Genomic DNA, 13795 nt, shown 5'->3' with positions numbered 1-13795 from the left:
AATGTTTTTTCTCCTCACTACCAGATTTAAATTCATATTCTCTTATACTGGGTGGCGACTTTAATTGCTGGTTAGATCCCAATTTGGATCGATCGTCCCCTGTTACTAGATCACCTACTAAATCTGCTTTAGCTATTCACTCTTTTCTTTCTAATTATGGTATCTCTGATATATGGCATTTACTTCATCCTACTGAGAGAGATTATTCCTTTTTTTCACATGTTCACCATACCTTTACTAGAATTGACTATTTTAAAATTGATAATCAACTTATTTAATTTGTCCATTCTTGTGACTATCAGAGTATACTGATTTCTGACCATGCTCCAATTATTTTGTCTCTAAATTTTCCTGGTCTCCCTCAGAGGAATAAACATTGGCGTTTTAACCCGACTTTATTATCGGACGATGATTTTCTAAAATTTACACTCTTCTTAAAAAAAGATTTAATTAGTTTTTACAATGAAAAAAGAACCCATAAAGAAGAAGTTTGTACAGTGAAAAACAAAGGTATCAAATGCAGTTCATAATGGTTAAAAATAAGAGCATCCATGGTAGAATCATATATAGTTAGTTACTACCCCCCCCCCATAGCCTGACTCCAAGCCAACCTTACAATATATAGAAAAGTTAAACAGAACTTTTATCACCACAGAGCTGTATTTATAAAAAGAAGGTATATTATCTACTACCTGGACTATAATATGTTTACACATCAAAAACTGTAAATCTTAACTGAAAGAAGCTGGAAGTAAGGGATTTATATGCAAAGGAAAAAAAGAAGGGATGGACCTTTAATCTAAGCTGGAATTATGAAAATATTTAAGAAAAGGTCCCCACACCCTTTGGAACTTTATGTCTGAATTAAGGAGTGAATAATGTATCTTTTCAAGATCTAAACAAGACATAATATCTCTGAGCCATTGTACTCACCATTGCTTGTTACAGTTTAAGGCCGTACTCAGGGCTCATATGTCTAAACCTAAATTATCGAGTATCTATCCAGACATTAGCCCCTGTTGCGACAAGTGTAAAGAGGGTGAGGCTTCCCTTATTCATATGAATTGGATTTTCCCTGGCTTGGAGAAATACTGGAGAGATGTCTTTCTAACTTTATCCCATATACTTAATTACTATTTGGAACTTAGTCCTCTGATTGCTCTTTCCGGCACCTTGGGAGGGGTTGACATGCATCTGAGTCCAATTAAATGTCGCGCAGTGTCTTTTACCTCTCTTTTGGCCAGACTTCTTTGGTGGAGAGATGCTGCCCCACCCACTCATGATCAATGGCTCAGAGAATTAACACTCTTGATGTACCATTTCAATAGCTAATATTCAGAATAGCTTACTTGGTTCTTAAAGTGCAATTCATTTTGTAAAATGGATGCCACAAGAATTGACAATGTTTAAAGTTAATCAAGAACAACATATTTATTATTTTCCACTATTAAATAGAACATAGAATTCTACAGCACATTGCAGGCCCTTCTGCCTACACTGTTGTGCCAACCATGCAACCTACTCTAGAAACTGCCTAGAATTTCCCTAGAAGAAAAATTTTCCTCTATTTTTCTAAGCTCCATGTACCTATCTAAGAGGCTCTTAAAAGACCCTATAGTATCCACTTCCACCACTGCCACTGGCAGTCCATTCCTTTCTTTCTTTTTCAATCTTTTTATTAATATTAATAATATGAACAAAATACAATTGATATATTAATAAAGGGATTACAAACATACAAATTCCCATTGCACATGAAAGAATACATAAGCAATGATTACAGTATAAATGAGTTTTCCCAAAACATGAACCATACAGTATATGAACAAGGTAAATCTAAGTATTTCATAATATATGGTATAAAAAAAACAGAAAAAAGAAAAAAAATGTTTGCAAAATTAACTGAACTACTAATCTAATAGCTAATAAAGAAGAAAAAAGAAGCAAAAAAAAAAGAAAAAAAAGAAAGAAAAACTAGAAAAAGAATTAAAAAAGGGCTGTTTATAATATCTCACAAGAATACATAATCATCCGTGTCATCAACTCCGATCCTCTCAACATAAATAAGATTAAAGCTGGAAAATCAAATAAGCTTGGAACAGGGTCATATTACATCATATGAAAATATTGAATAAATGGTCTCCATATCTTTTCAAATTTAATAGAAGTATCGAATACACCACTTCTAATTTTTTCTAAATTTAAACATAACATAGTTTGAGAAAACCAATGAAATACAGTGGGAGGATTAATTTCCTTCCAATTCAGCAAAATAGATCTTCTAGCCATCAGAGTGAGAAATGCAATCATTCGACAGGCGGAAGAAGATAAATGAAGTGAGTCCATCATTGGTAAACCAAAAATTGCGGTAATAGGATGGGGTTGTAAATCGATGTTCAATACCGCAAAGATAATATCAAAAATATCTTTCCAATATTTTTTCAAAAGCGGACATGACCAAAACATATGAGTTAAAGATGCGGTTTCAAATTGACATCTATCACAAATAGGATTTATATAAGAATAAAAATGAGCAGTGCATTCCACTCATCCACCACTCTCTGTGTGAAAAACTTACTCCTGACATCCCCTCGGTACCTGTTTCCAAGTAAGTTAAAACTATGTCCCTCATGTTGGCCATTTCAGCCCTGGGAAAAAGCCTCTGGCTATCAAGACGATCAATGCCCCTCAGCATCTTATACACCTCTGTCAGGTCACCTCTCATCCTCCGTCACTCCAAAGAGAAAAGGCCAAGTTCACTCAACCTATTCTCATAAGTTTACCCTCCAATCCAGGCAACATCCTTGTAAATCTCCTCTGCACTCTCTCTATAATATTCACATCCTTCCTGTAGTGAGATGACCAGAAATTAACACAGTACTCCAAGTGAGGTCTGGCCAAGGTGTTATATAGCTGTAACATTACCTCACAGCTTTTGAACGCAATCCCACGGTTGATGAATGCCAACACACCATATGCCTTCTTAACAACATGATCAACCTGTGCAGCAGCTTTGAGTGTCCTATGGACATGGACCTCAAGATCTCTCAGATCCTCCACACTGTCAGACTCTTACTATTACTATTATATTCTGAGAGTCTTACCATTAATAAACTTAAACATAAACTGAAAATTTTCAGAATCACAAAACTGTTGTAACATTAGAAGCACTTAAAGTTTATCTGGGCATCATAGAAAACATAATCAGTGGTAATGCCAAAAATGGATACTATTTTAGGCTCAAGTAGAAATTTATCATTTCAGTCGTCAGTGTAAACATTTATAATTGTCTTAATACATGGTGATTTCATCTGGCTTAACATTTTAAGGCTTATGCATATCAGATTTGTTTCTACACACTGAGTCTAGCCAAAACTGTGCTTTTCAAGCAGAGTCACGACAGTACTTACTGTTGTTTTTGGATCAAGAAATGTCACTAATGGCAAATTAATATTTTTTTCCTCATAAATACGATTTTGCACTGTCATACTCAGCATGGAATCAAGACCAAAGCTGGAAAGGTAAGTTTCTTTAGTGAACTCTGTAGGATCAGCATTGCTGACATCACTCAACAATTCAATAACATACTCCTCGGGAGTCTTTTGTGAATTATTGGGTAAATCTGCCATTGGATTGATCTGTGATTTACTGATTTCATCCTTCATAAGGGTATAAAATCGTGTTTTGACTGCTGGATTTTGAGAAATAACGTTAATATACAAACTGGAGAAATTAAATTTACAGAGAGCAAGCTGTGGATTGTTTTGTATGAGGGACTGTTCAAGGCATTGGTTAATTTCTGAAATTTCCAAAATCATTATCCCCTTTGATTCCAGAAATCTTTGGATGCTATCCTTATTGAGTAATAGGCCAAGGTTCAGTGCACCCCAGTTGATAGACTGCCCTACCAGTCCCTGATTTCTCCTGTAATGCACAAAACTGTCAAGAAAAGAGTTTGCTGCAGAATAGTTTGCCTGGGCAGAATTCCCAATGAATGATGCAATTGATGAGTAGCAGACAAAGTAATCCAGTGGGAAGAATTTTGTTGTACTGTGAAGATTCAGAACTCCTGCAATCTTTGGATCCAAAACTTTAGCGAACAATGATTTATTTAGAGCTGGCATGAGGGCATCCTGTAATACAACAGCACTGTGAAACACTCCTTTAATTGGAATCTTTGGGGAGGAATGAAGGAAACGACGGATAGCTAACTCAACATTTGACAAGTTTGAGACATCACATGCACTGCTAGTTACAATTGTTCCAAACTGTTCCCTGAGTTTATTAAATTCTTCTTGCTTCTCAGCAGTTGGAATGCTTCGTGACAAAATAATGACATATCCTCCCCCATGTTTAGCAATAAAATTTACTGTCTCAAAGCCAAGTCCTGAAAGTCCCCCTGTCACAATATATGCTGCATCTCTATGAAAAAGTTGTTTGTGACTGTGGTACACGGGTATCTCTGAAATCTTATCATTTGTATTCAGATCCACAACTGAGACAGCTTTGCAGGTGAAGTAGGAGTCTTCCCCACGTTCACCTACAGCACCGGTCACTGAGTGAAAACTAATCCTTGGAAAATCAAGCCGTTTCCTCTGTAACCACAACGATCTCATCCACTTATAAACATCATCAGCAGATTTTTTCAGATAACACTTTTTCAGTATGTTAGTTACCTTCAAGAAATGAATTTGAACATTTTCCTTTTCATAACCAAGAATGTTCTCACAAGTTTCAAATGCCTGGTTGTTGTCAAAGAGAACAACAACATAGCCAGCAGAAGAGTTGTTAACAACCCTTGTGACTAGAGCTGCTTTAACAGGTGGCAGGAAAAGCAATGCATCGGAATGAGGATATCCTTGTGAAAAGTCACTAGGTTCTGTTTGAACCTGTACTTTCCAGCCCAGTGACTCAGCTGTCAGAGACAACACTTTACTGAAACAAGATTCTGAGCTGGAGGACAGAATTGACAAGCACTTGTGATGCTTAGGAGAAGGTAAAATGTTATGGAGTATTTCCCAGGCAAGTATGAAGTATGAGACACAGGGTGTCTGCTTCAGAAATGGAATGTTACTGCTTTGGAAACAAACGGATGCAGGAAGACTCACTGTTGAAAATGCAGCAACGGGGTAGCACATAACCACATGATCTCCTACTTTGCAGGACTTCACATCTTTGCTGACTGCTGTGACTGTACCACTGAAGTCCAGAGCAATTAGCTCATGTCCTTTAGTTGCAGTTGTGTTCCAGTACAATGTCTGTCCAAAGTTCACAGCAGAGACACTGACTGGAAAATAATCTGAAGAATGAATGCACATTGCATCAATTTTAACATAAACTGTTTGTTTTACAGGCTCCATCATTTTCCATTCTTGTGGCTTTGCGTGAAAATCTACAACTTTGTAAGGATTCATTGTGTGGAAAGTTACATTTTCATAACCAGAGTACGGTACAAAGCTGAAAATATTGTTGGAATTTATATTAGCTGCTCGTTTGACAAATGAAACATGTACCTTTCCTAGTCGAATCATTACTTCAGGGTAATTATGAGGCAGGCTGATTACGTTAGCTAAAACTGCAATATCTGCCTCATTAGCAGAGCCAATGTCTATCAGCTGAAAAGCAATCTCTTGAAGTTCTACAAGGCATGATCTGGTCATTCCCCATAAGGCAAAACCTGCAGTGATTTGATCCACTGCAGTTGCAGACGTCCTGTAGGTGATTGTTCGAACAGACTTTGAGGATTTTTTTCCTTGGACCAGTAGAAGTATTTGTCGATAGACCTCACAGCAGGTGCTGACATGGTCCACTACTGCTTTACTGTTCTGGTTAGTTATGTTTTTCACGCCCCACAAGAACAACACTTCATCAAAGCTGTTCAAATCAGTCACATTGTACTGTCGCAAAATCTGTGTGACTTCTCTATCCATCAAGGTCTCTGGATCCTGGTAAGGAACGTAAAAGGACTGCTTATGCAGGTGCTTTTGCAGACCTTTAGCAATCCCAATGTTGTCAGCAAATACTAATGATCTTGGTGTAGAACGACTATCAACTTCTTTTGCAAGCTGATCAATTTCCTCCCAAGTATTTTCATAGGAAATGTCATTAAATCCTGTGGAATTGCCTTGCCCAAGGAATGTAATTCTGACATTTTTTAATTCAGCAATTACTGTGCCCTTTCTATCTGTAAATGCCCCAGAAACTTCATAAAATTCTGCAGTGTTTTTATAGGTCCTCATGTATATTATCATTTCCTGTTGCATTGGTTGACATACCACCAAACTCCCAATGGAAGTTGGGAACCCTACTCTCAAGCCTGACATTTTCATTGCCAGAATAGCAACCATTTGCATGTAGTAATCTGAGATAACTGGATGAATGCAATATTCATGCATCTGTGGGATGAGTTCATCTGGTACTGTAACATATGTTATAGCTTCCTGTAGTTCATCTGAGCAGAACACATCTCCAAGGTTTCTGAAGACTGAACTATACTGAAAGCCTAAAGAGGAGATAGTTACATAGATATTTTCTGCCTTTATCCTTTCATTAGCTCTTTGCAAAATATGGTCAATTGAAAGAATATTTTCTTCAACCATGCATTCCATGCTTTGGTGAACTTCTCCTTTTGCGTAAGAGACAGTTGATGCCATAACAGTAAATTCAGTCACTTTGTCTTTCCTGTTAAGATGGACCTTGAGCTCTGTTGAGTTTGGCTGCACAATACAGGGATTCAAGAAAGTAATACTCAATTGGCAAAACCTGAGGGGTATCTTTGGTTTAATACTTGCCAAGGTAGATGCTAATGCAAGCTCAACGTGCATGGAGCCAGGTAATATTGGCACTCCGTTGTTCTTGTGCTCCAACAGGTACGGTGCTTTTGTTAATGTGAGGTTGTAGTCATACTCCTTGCCATCTCTGCTTGAACTACTGAGAAGAGGATGTGTTATGGATGACACTTCTTTGTCACCATGCCTAAAATCTTCAAAATTAATGTTAGGCTTAGTGTGATCAAACTTATAACATGGATACAATGTTGGAAAAATCTCACATTTCTCAAAGATATTTTGCCAATTAGGATTGTATCCCATTTGGAAAAGCCCTGACAAAACTGAAAGCAGGGTTTCATAATCTCTTTGTGGCTGCACTGCAGGGAAAACCTGAGCCCCATTTCCTACAATGTCTTGAATGTATCTTTGTAAGGCCCTTCTAGGTCCTATTTCAATAAACACAGCATCTTTTACCTCCGCAACAGCAGCTCTAACGGCTTGTTCAAAAAGAACAGGTTTTTCTATGTTTCTGGACCAATACTTCCCTGTCACACAGTCATTTCCCACAACCAACTTTCCAGTAACAGTGGAAATTACTTTAACTTTTGTTTCATGTTTCTCTAAGTTAGTGATACTCTCTTCCACTTGGTTTAATATTGGTTCCATCAAATGACTGTGATATGCTGCAGGGACATCCAGAAAGCGAAGGAATACATTTTTGTCACCAAATGAACTCTGTAAATCTGTATGCAATCTGTCTATTGCATCGGCATCTCCTGACACTGTGCATGACGAGGGACTATTGAATGCAGCAATGCAGAGTCTCCCTGAATAGGAATCAAGCTTATCTGACACTTTTTTCACAGGCAAATTACTAACCACCAACATTTTCCCTCCTGTTACTGTTGATTGTAAAGCACTTCTGTGGTAAAGCACCTTTACAGCATCTTGTAATGAAAGTATTCCAGCACAATATACTGCAGCTACTTCCCCAACTGAGTGTCCAATGACAATGTCAGGCTCAATTCCCCAAAACTTCAGAAGAGTCACTATTGCTACTTGGATGCCAAAGAGTATTGGCTGTGCTACGTCTGGTTTTGTGAAGTCATCACAGTCATTCTCTATTAACTCCATTAAGTTGATGTCTGTGTATTGTTGGAGCATCCTGTCTATCTCATTGATCTGTGCCCTGAACCTCGGTTCTATTTGTAGAAGCTGTTTGCACATACCTTGATATAAAACACCGTTGCCACAAAACACAAATATCAATTTAACATCAGCTTTGGTCTGAGCCACTTCACTATCTACAGCTGATCTAAGCTGCTGTTGGAGATGCCCAAGGGAAGAAGCAATAAATGCTTTCCTGTATCTGTAATTCTTATGGCTTCTTCTACATGCAGATGTGTACGCCAGGTTGTGAAGAATTACATCTTCACTTTCCCTTATTTGGTTACTTGTATCCTTTATCATCATTCTCACTGAATTCTGGGAGACAGCGGAAAGCACAAATATTTCAAATGGTTTTGATACAGAGTTTTGACCAGAATCTTGCTTGAAATGCCTTACAACTACATGAGCATTTGTCCCTCCAAATCCAAATGAGTTGATCCCTGCCATCTTCCCTTTCTCCCCGTTTCCTTCCCAGTTCACCACACTAGTTGGAATATGTAGGTTCAAAGCTTTTGTATTGATGCTCGAGTTCTCCTTGGAGTAGTGGAGTGATGGTACAATCTTTCCATGATGCATCATGAGGAGAACTTTAATTAAACCTGCAGCTCCTGCGGCTGATTCTGTGTGACCAATGTTTCCTTTGACTGACCCCATTGTAAGTGGAGGGAAATCTGAGTGTCTGGATTGTGCAATAACACTTGATATGCTGGCTGCTTCAGTCGGATCACCAGCTGGTGTTCCGGTTCCATGAGCCTCCACGTACTGAATCTGTGAAGGGTCAACACTTCTGGGGTAGATGCTCCTCAGTAATTCTTCTTGCTGCTTTTGGGAGGGTCTGGTGATAGGTGTGACTGCTCTGCCATCCTGATTGATTGCACTACGGACTATTACACCCCAAATATGGTCGTGGTCCTTCTGAGCCTGTTGATAGGATTAATGAGTATGTCAATATTAAAGAAATAGTTTTCCAATAAACACCAATATTTAAATACACTTTGTAGATTTAAAAAGAATCTGATTAAATGTGTTACCTTTGTGAGCGGCTTTAACAGCAAAATGCCACAACCTTCACCTCTTCCGTACCCATTGGCTTTGTTGGAAAATGGTTTGCTCATTCCATCTGGAGATATCATTTTTGCTTTGCTGAGTGCTACGTTGATTCTCGGCTCAATAATACAGCTCACACCCCCACAAACTGCCATCTCACAATCACCTGAGACACAAATGGGAATTTGAACAGAGTCCATGTGAATCAAAATGTACAAGGAAAGGTTTGAATAAAATAATTTGTGATAAAAAATTGTTGAAGAACAGTTCAGACCCTTAACAGTGTTGCTGAGCAGAATGATCATGAGGTCCAAGTTTATACCTCCTTGAAAGTGGCTTCACAGTTCAATCCGGAGGTTGAGAAGTCTTATGTAATACTGACTTTTATTAGTTGTGGCACTGAGTTCAAAAGTCAAGAGGTATATAGCAACTTTATAGAACTCTGGTTGAACCACTTTCTGAGCATTTATACAGTTCTGGTCACCCTAAGACTGGAAGGATGTTGAGGCTTTGGAGAAGTTTACCGGAGGATGCTGCCTGGTTCAGAGGGCATATGCAATCATGTGAGGCTGGACAAACTTGGATTCCTTTCTCTGGAGCGGTGGAGGCTGAGAGGAGATCTGGTAGAGGCATAGATAGAGGAGACAGGGAGTATCTTTTTCCCAGGTTAGAAATGTCTAATACCAGAGTGCTTACGTTGAACGTGAGAGAGGTTAAATTCAAAGGGGATTTGACTCGCGACCAGTCTGGACATTGGAAGTTTTTTGGTGAGGGGATTTCTCTCTGGTCCACTGGTGAGTAGAAAAGGGAGTAGTGGGTTGCTGCAGCAAAAGGGAGTTTTGACCAGCTATGACAATAGAAACCCCAGGCAGGATAGTGGATTGTTCCTCTTGCGGCATGTGGGAAAACAGAGTCCCTAATCATTATAACTGTGTGAAATGCATCCAGCTGCAGCTTCTAACAAACCATGTTAAGGAGTTGGAGCTGGAACTGGATGAACTCCAGATCATTCGGGAGGCTGAAGGGGTGATAGATACGATATATAGAGAGGTAGTTACAGCCAAGGTACAGGACGTATGAGACTGGCTTACAGTCAGGAAGGGGAAAGTAGTTAAGGACCCAGTGCAGAGTACCCCTGTGGCCAACCCCCTCAGCAGCAAGTATATCACTTTGGATACTGTTGGTGGTGTTGACCTAATAGAGGAAAGTCACAGTGGTCAGGTCTCTAACACTGGGTCTGTCTCTGTGACTCAGATGGGAAGTGGGGAGCAAAGACACGCTCTGGTGATAGGGGATTTGTTAGTTAGGGGAACAGACAGGAGGTCTGTGAGCGAGAATGAGATTCCCAGATGGTATTTTGCCTCCTGCGTGCCAGGGTCTGGGATACCTTGGACCAAGTCCTCAGCATTCTTTAAACTGGAGGGTGAACAGACAGAAGTCGTTATCCATGTAGGTACCAATGTTCTGCATAGGGAGTTCAGGGATTTTGGTGCTAAGTTAAAGGGCAGGAGCTCTAGGGTTGTGATCTGACGATTGCTACCCATGCCGCGTGATAGTGAGGCCAGAACTAGGAAGATTATGCAGCTTAATACATGTCTAAAGAGTGTAGGAGGGAGTACAGAAGATTTTTGGATCATTCAGTTCTCTTCCAGGGAAGGGATGGTTTGCGCCTGTACTGGAGGGGGACTAATAACCTAGTGGGAAGGTTTGTTAATGTTGCAAATTGGGGTTTAAACAAGAGTTGCAGGGAGATGGGAACCAGAATGCTAGAACAGTTAGTGGAGAGATTGTGGAGGAAGATGTTAGGAAGACTTCAGACCAAGTTAGGATTCAAAGAGTTGAGCATGGTGTGACTAGTGTCCTGAGCTGCCTATATTTCAATGTAAGAAGTATCATAGGAAAGGTGGATAATCGTGCTACAGATGAGGTAACTGGTTTATAGAGGCAATGTGTAGCAAGGAGAGGCTGTTGATAGGGCAAAATTGCCATCAACAGGATGAATTGCAATGTAACTGTTGAATCATCATGGATAGAGCTAAGGAACTGCAAGGGTAAAAAGATCCTGATGGGAGTGGTATACAGACCCCCAAACAGTAGAAAGGATGTTGGCTACAAATTACAACCGGAGATAGAAAATGCATGCCAAAAGGGCAATGTTACAATAATCATTGGAGACTTCAGTATGCAGGTAGATTGGGAAAATCAGGTTGGTGCTAGATTTCATGAGGGGGAATTTCTAGAGTGCCTATGTGATGGCTTTTTAGAGCAGCTCATGGTTGAACCCACTAGGGAATTAGCTATTCTGGATTGACCATAAGACCATATGATTTGGAGCAGAATTAGGCGATTTAGCCCATCAAGTTGGTTCCGCCATTTCAGCATGGCTGATCCAATTTTCGTCTCAGCCCCAACCTCCTGCCTACTCTCCATATCCCTTCATGCCCTGACCAATCAAGAATCTATCAACCTCAGCTTTAAATATACATAAAGATTTGGCTTCCACAGCAGCCTGTGGCAAAGAATTCCACAGATTCACCACTCTCTGACTAAAGAAATTCCTCCTCATCTCTGTTCCAAAAGGACAACCCTGTATTCTGAGGCTGTGCCCTTGGGTCTTAGACTCTCTCACCATAGGAAACATCCTCTCCACAGCCATTCTATCAAGACCTTACACCATTCAATAGATTTCAATGAGGTAACCCCACAATCCTCTGAATTCTAGTGAACGCAGGACCAGAGCCATCAAGCACTCTTCGTATGACAAGCCATTCCATCCTGGAATCTTTTCATGAAACTTTGAAACCGTCTCCAGTTATAGTACATCCTTTCTAAGATAAGGGGCCCAGACCTGCTCACAATACTGTAAGTAAGGCCCCACCAGTAAAGATCAACATTACATCCATGCTTTTATATTCTAGTCATCTTGAAATGATTGCTAACGCTGCATTTGCCTTCCTCACCACAGACTCAATCTGCAAATTAACCTTCAGGGAATTCTGTACAAGGACTCCTAAGTCCCTTTCGATCTCTAAATGGAGAGAAAATACTTAAAAGTTAAGGTGCAAAGTGACTTGAGGTTGGTGGCAGTGGATGGGAGATCCCCAGAGCTAATAAGGTCAGTGATGGTGTGGGAGACAATGGCCTGGTGTCAATTGACTGAAGCAGTTTGGTAAGACTCCATTCAACTTTCTTCAGATGGAGCTAAGTGAAGCTACAGTATGAACAATTAAATTTATTTCATCCATTATCGTAACAAGAGTAAAAGTAACAGAACAAAAAAAAATCCCTTGTACCTTGCTTGATAGCCTGAGCAGCATAATGTAAAGCAACAAGCGATGAAGAGCACGCTGTATCAATAGCCAGTGATGGTCCGGTAAGGTTGAAAACAAAAGAAATCCTATTTGCCGCAATACTCATTGCTGACCCTGTCCCGTTATAATGGGTGATTTTGTTAGCGTCACTGTTTGAAATCCCCTCAAAATCACGATTCATGAGACCTAAAGAGAAGACAATGTTAAAGTGTCAAATGAAAATTGCATATACGTTTGCACAGGTTATGCAATGTATCACACTGTGTAGAAATTCCAACACTCATTGGGAATCACTAATAAAATTACTTCCATAATCAAGCAACACACACAAAATGCTTGTGGAATGCAGTAGGCCAGGCAGCATCTATAGGAAGAAGGAAGAAGTACAGTTGATGTTTTGGGCCGAGACCCTTTGTCAGGACTAACTGAAAGAAAAGATATTAAGAGATTTGAAAGTATGAGGGGGAGGGTGAGATCCAAAATTTTAGGAGAAGACAGGGGGGGAGGGGTGAAGCTAAGAGCTGGAAAAGTGATAGGCAAAAGGGACACAGAGCTGGAGAAGGGAAAGGATCATGGGATGGGAGGCCTAGGGAGAAAGAAAGCGGGAGGGGAGCACCAGAGGGAGATGGAGAACAGGCAAAAAGTGATTGTGACAGGGGCAGAGAGAGAGAGAGAGAAAAAAATGGAGGGGGGAATAAATAAATAAATAAGGAATGGGGTAAGAAGGGGAGTAGGTGCACTAACAGAAGTTAGAGAAATCAATGTTCATGCCATGAAGTTGGAGGCTACCCAGATGGAATATAAAGTGTTGTTTCTCCAACCTGAGTGTGGCTTCATCTTGACAGTAGAGGAAGCCATGGATAGACATATCAGAATGGGAATGGGACATGCAATTAAAATGTGTGGCCACTGGGAGATCCTGCTTTCTCTGGCGGACAGAGTGTAGGTGTTCAGCGAAATGGTCTCCCAATCTGCGTTGGGTCTCTGTCCACCAGAGACAGGTCTCCATTTCAATTCTGGCCCTCTCTTGCACACTTTCCATCAGCCTCATAAAATACAGACAACTGCTAAAGAAATGGCAAGTTGCCACCCCTTGTGCCACAAGGTGCCAAAAGGAACATCAACAACATCTCTGAAGATCTATACTGGGTCAGAAGACATGCCAGTGGATATATTTCATGAGGAGTTTGAGGAGACTTGGTATGTCACTGAAGCTTCTAACAAATTTCTGCAAATGGAGAGCATTCTGACTAGTCCCATCATCATCTGCTATGGAGGTACCAATGCATAGGATGAGAAAAAGCTGCATAGGGTTGCAAACTCAGTCAGTTCCAATATGGATAATCACCTCCCCACGATCAAGGACATCTCCAAAAGGCAGCCTCAAGAAGGCATCATTCATCATGAATGACTTGCATCAACCAAGACACGCCCTCTTCTCATTGCTACTATCAATGAGGAGATTCAGGAGCCTGAAGACACACACTCAATATTTTA

The 13795-nt window shown here is 40.1% G+C and overlaps 1 protein-coding gene across 4 annotated transcripts in view; it reads right to left on the bottom strand.

Moving 5' to 3' along the window:
• Positions 1 to 1405: 1405 nt before the first annotated feature.
• Positions 1406 to 13795, bottom strand: part of LOC140732296 (phthioceranic/hydroxyphthioceranic acid synthase-like) — a 102060-nt gene continuing 89670 nt past the window's right edge. For all 4 annotated transcript variants that reach the window (XM_073054717.1, XM_073054716.1, XM_073054718.1 and 1 more), the window contains 3 exons: positions 12281 to 12484; positions 8972 to 9153; positions 1406 to 8861 (listed from right to left, as the gene is read on the bottom strand). In XM_073054717.1, coding sequence (XP_072910818.1) covers positions 3366 to 8861; positions 8972 to 9153; positions 12281 to 12484 — 5882 coding nt within the window. In that variant the 3' untranslated portion in view covers positions 1406 to 3365. The remainder of the gene's footprint in view (positions 8862 to 8971; positions 9154 to 12280; positions 12485 to 13795) is intronic.

The sequence above is a fragment of the Hemitrygon akajei genome, chromosome 8 (assembly GCF_048418815.1).
Source record: "Hemitrygon akajei chromosome 8, sHemAka1.3, whole genome shotgun sequence".
In the NCBI taxonomy this organism is placed as follows: Eukaryota; Metazoa; Chordata; class Chondrichthyes; order Myliobatiformes; family Dasyatidae; genus Hemitrygon; species Hemitrygon akajei.
The sequence above is the reverse complement of the archived record's forward strand: the minus strand, read 5'-3'. Positions and strand labels throughout refer to the sequence as shown.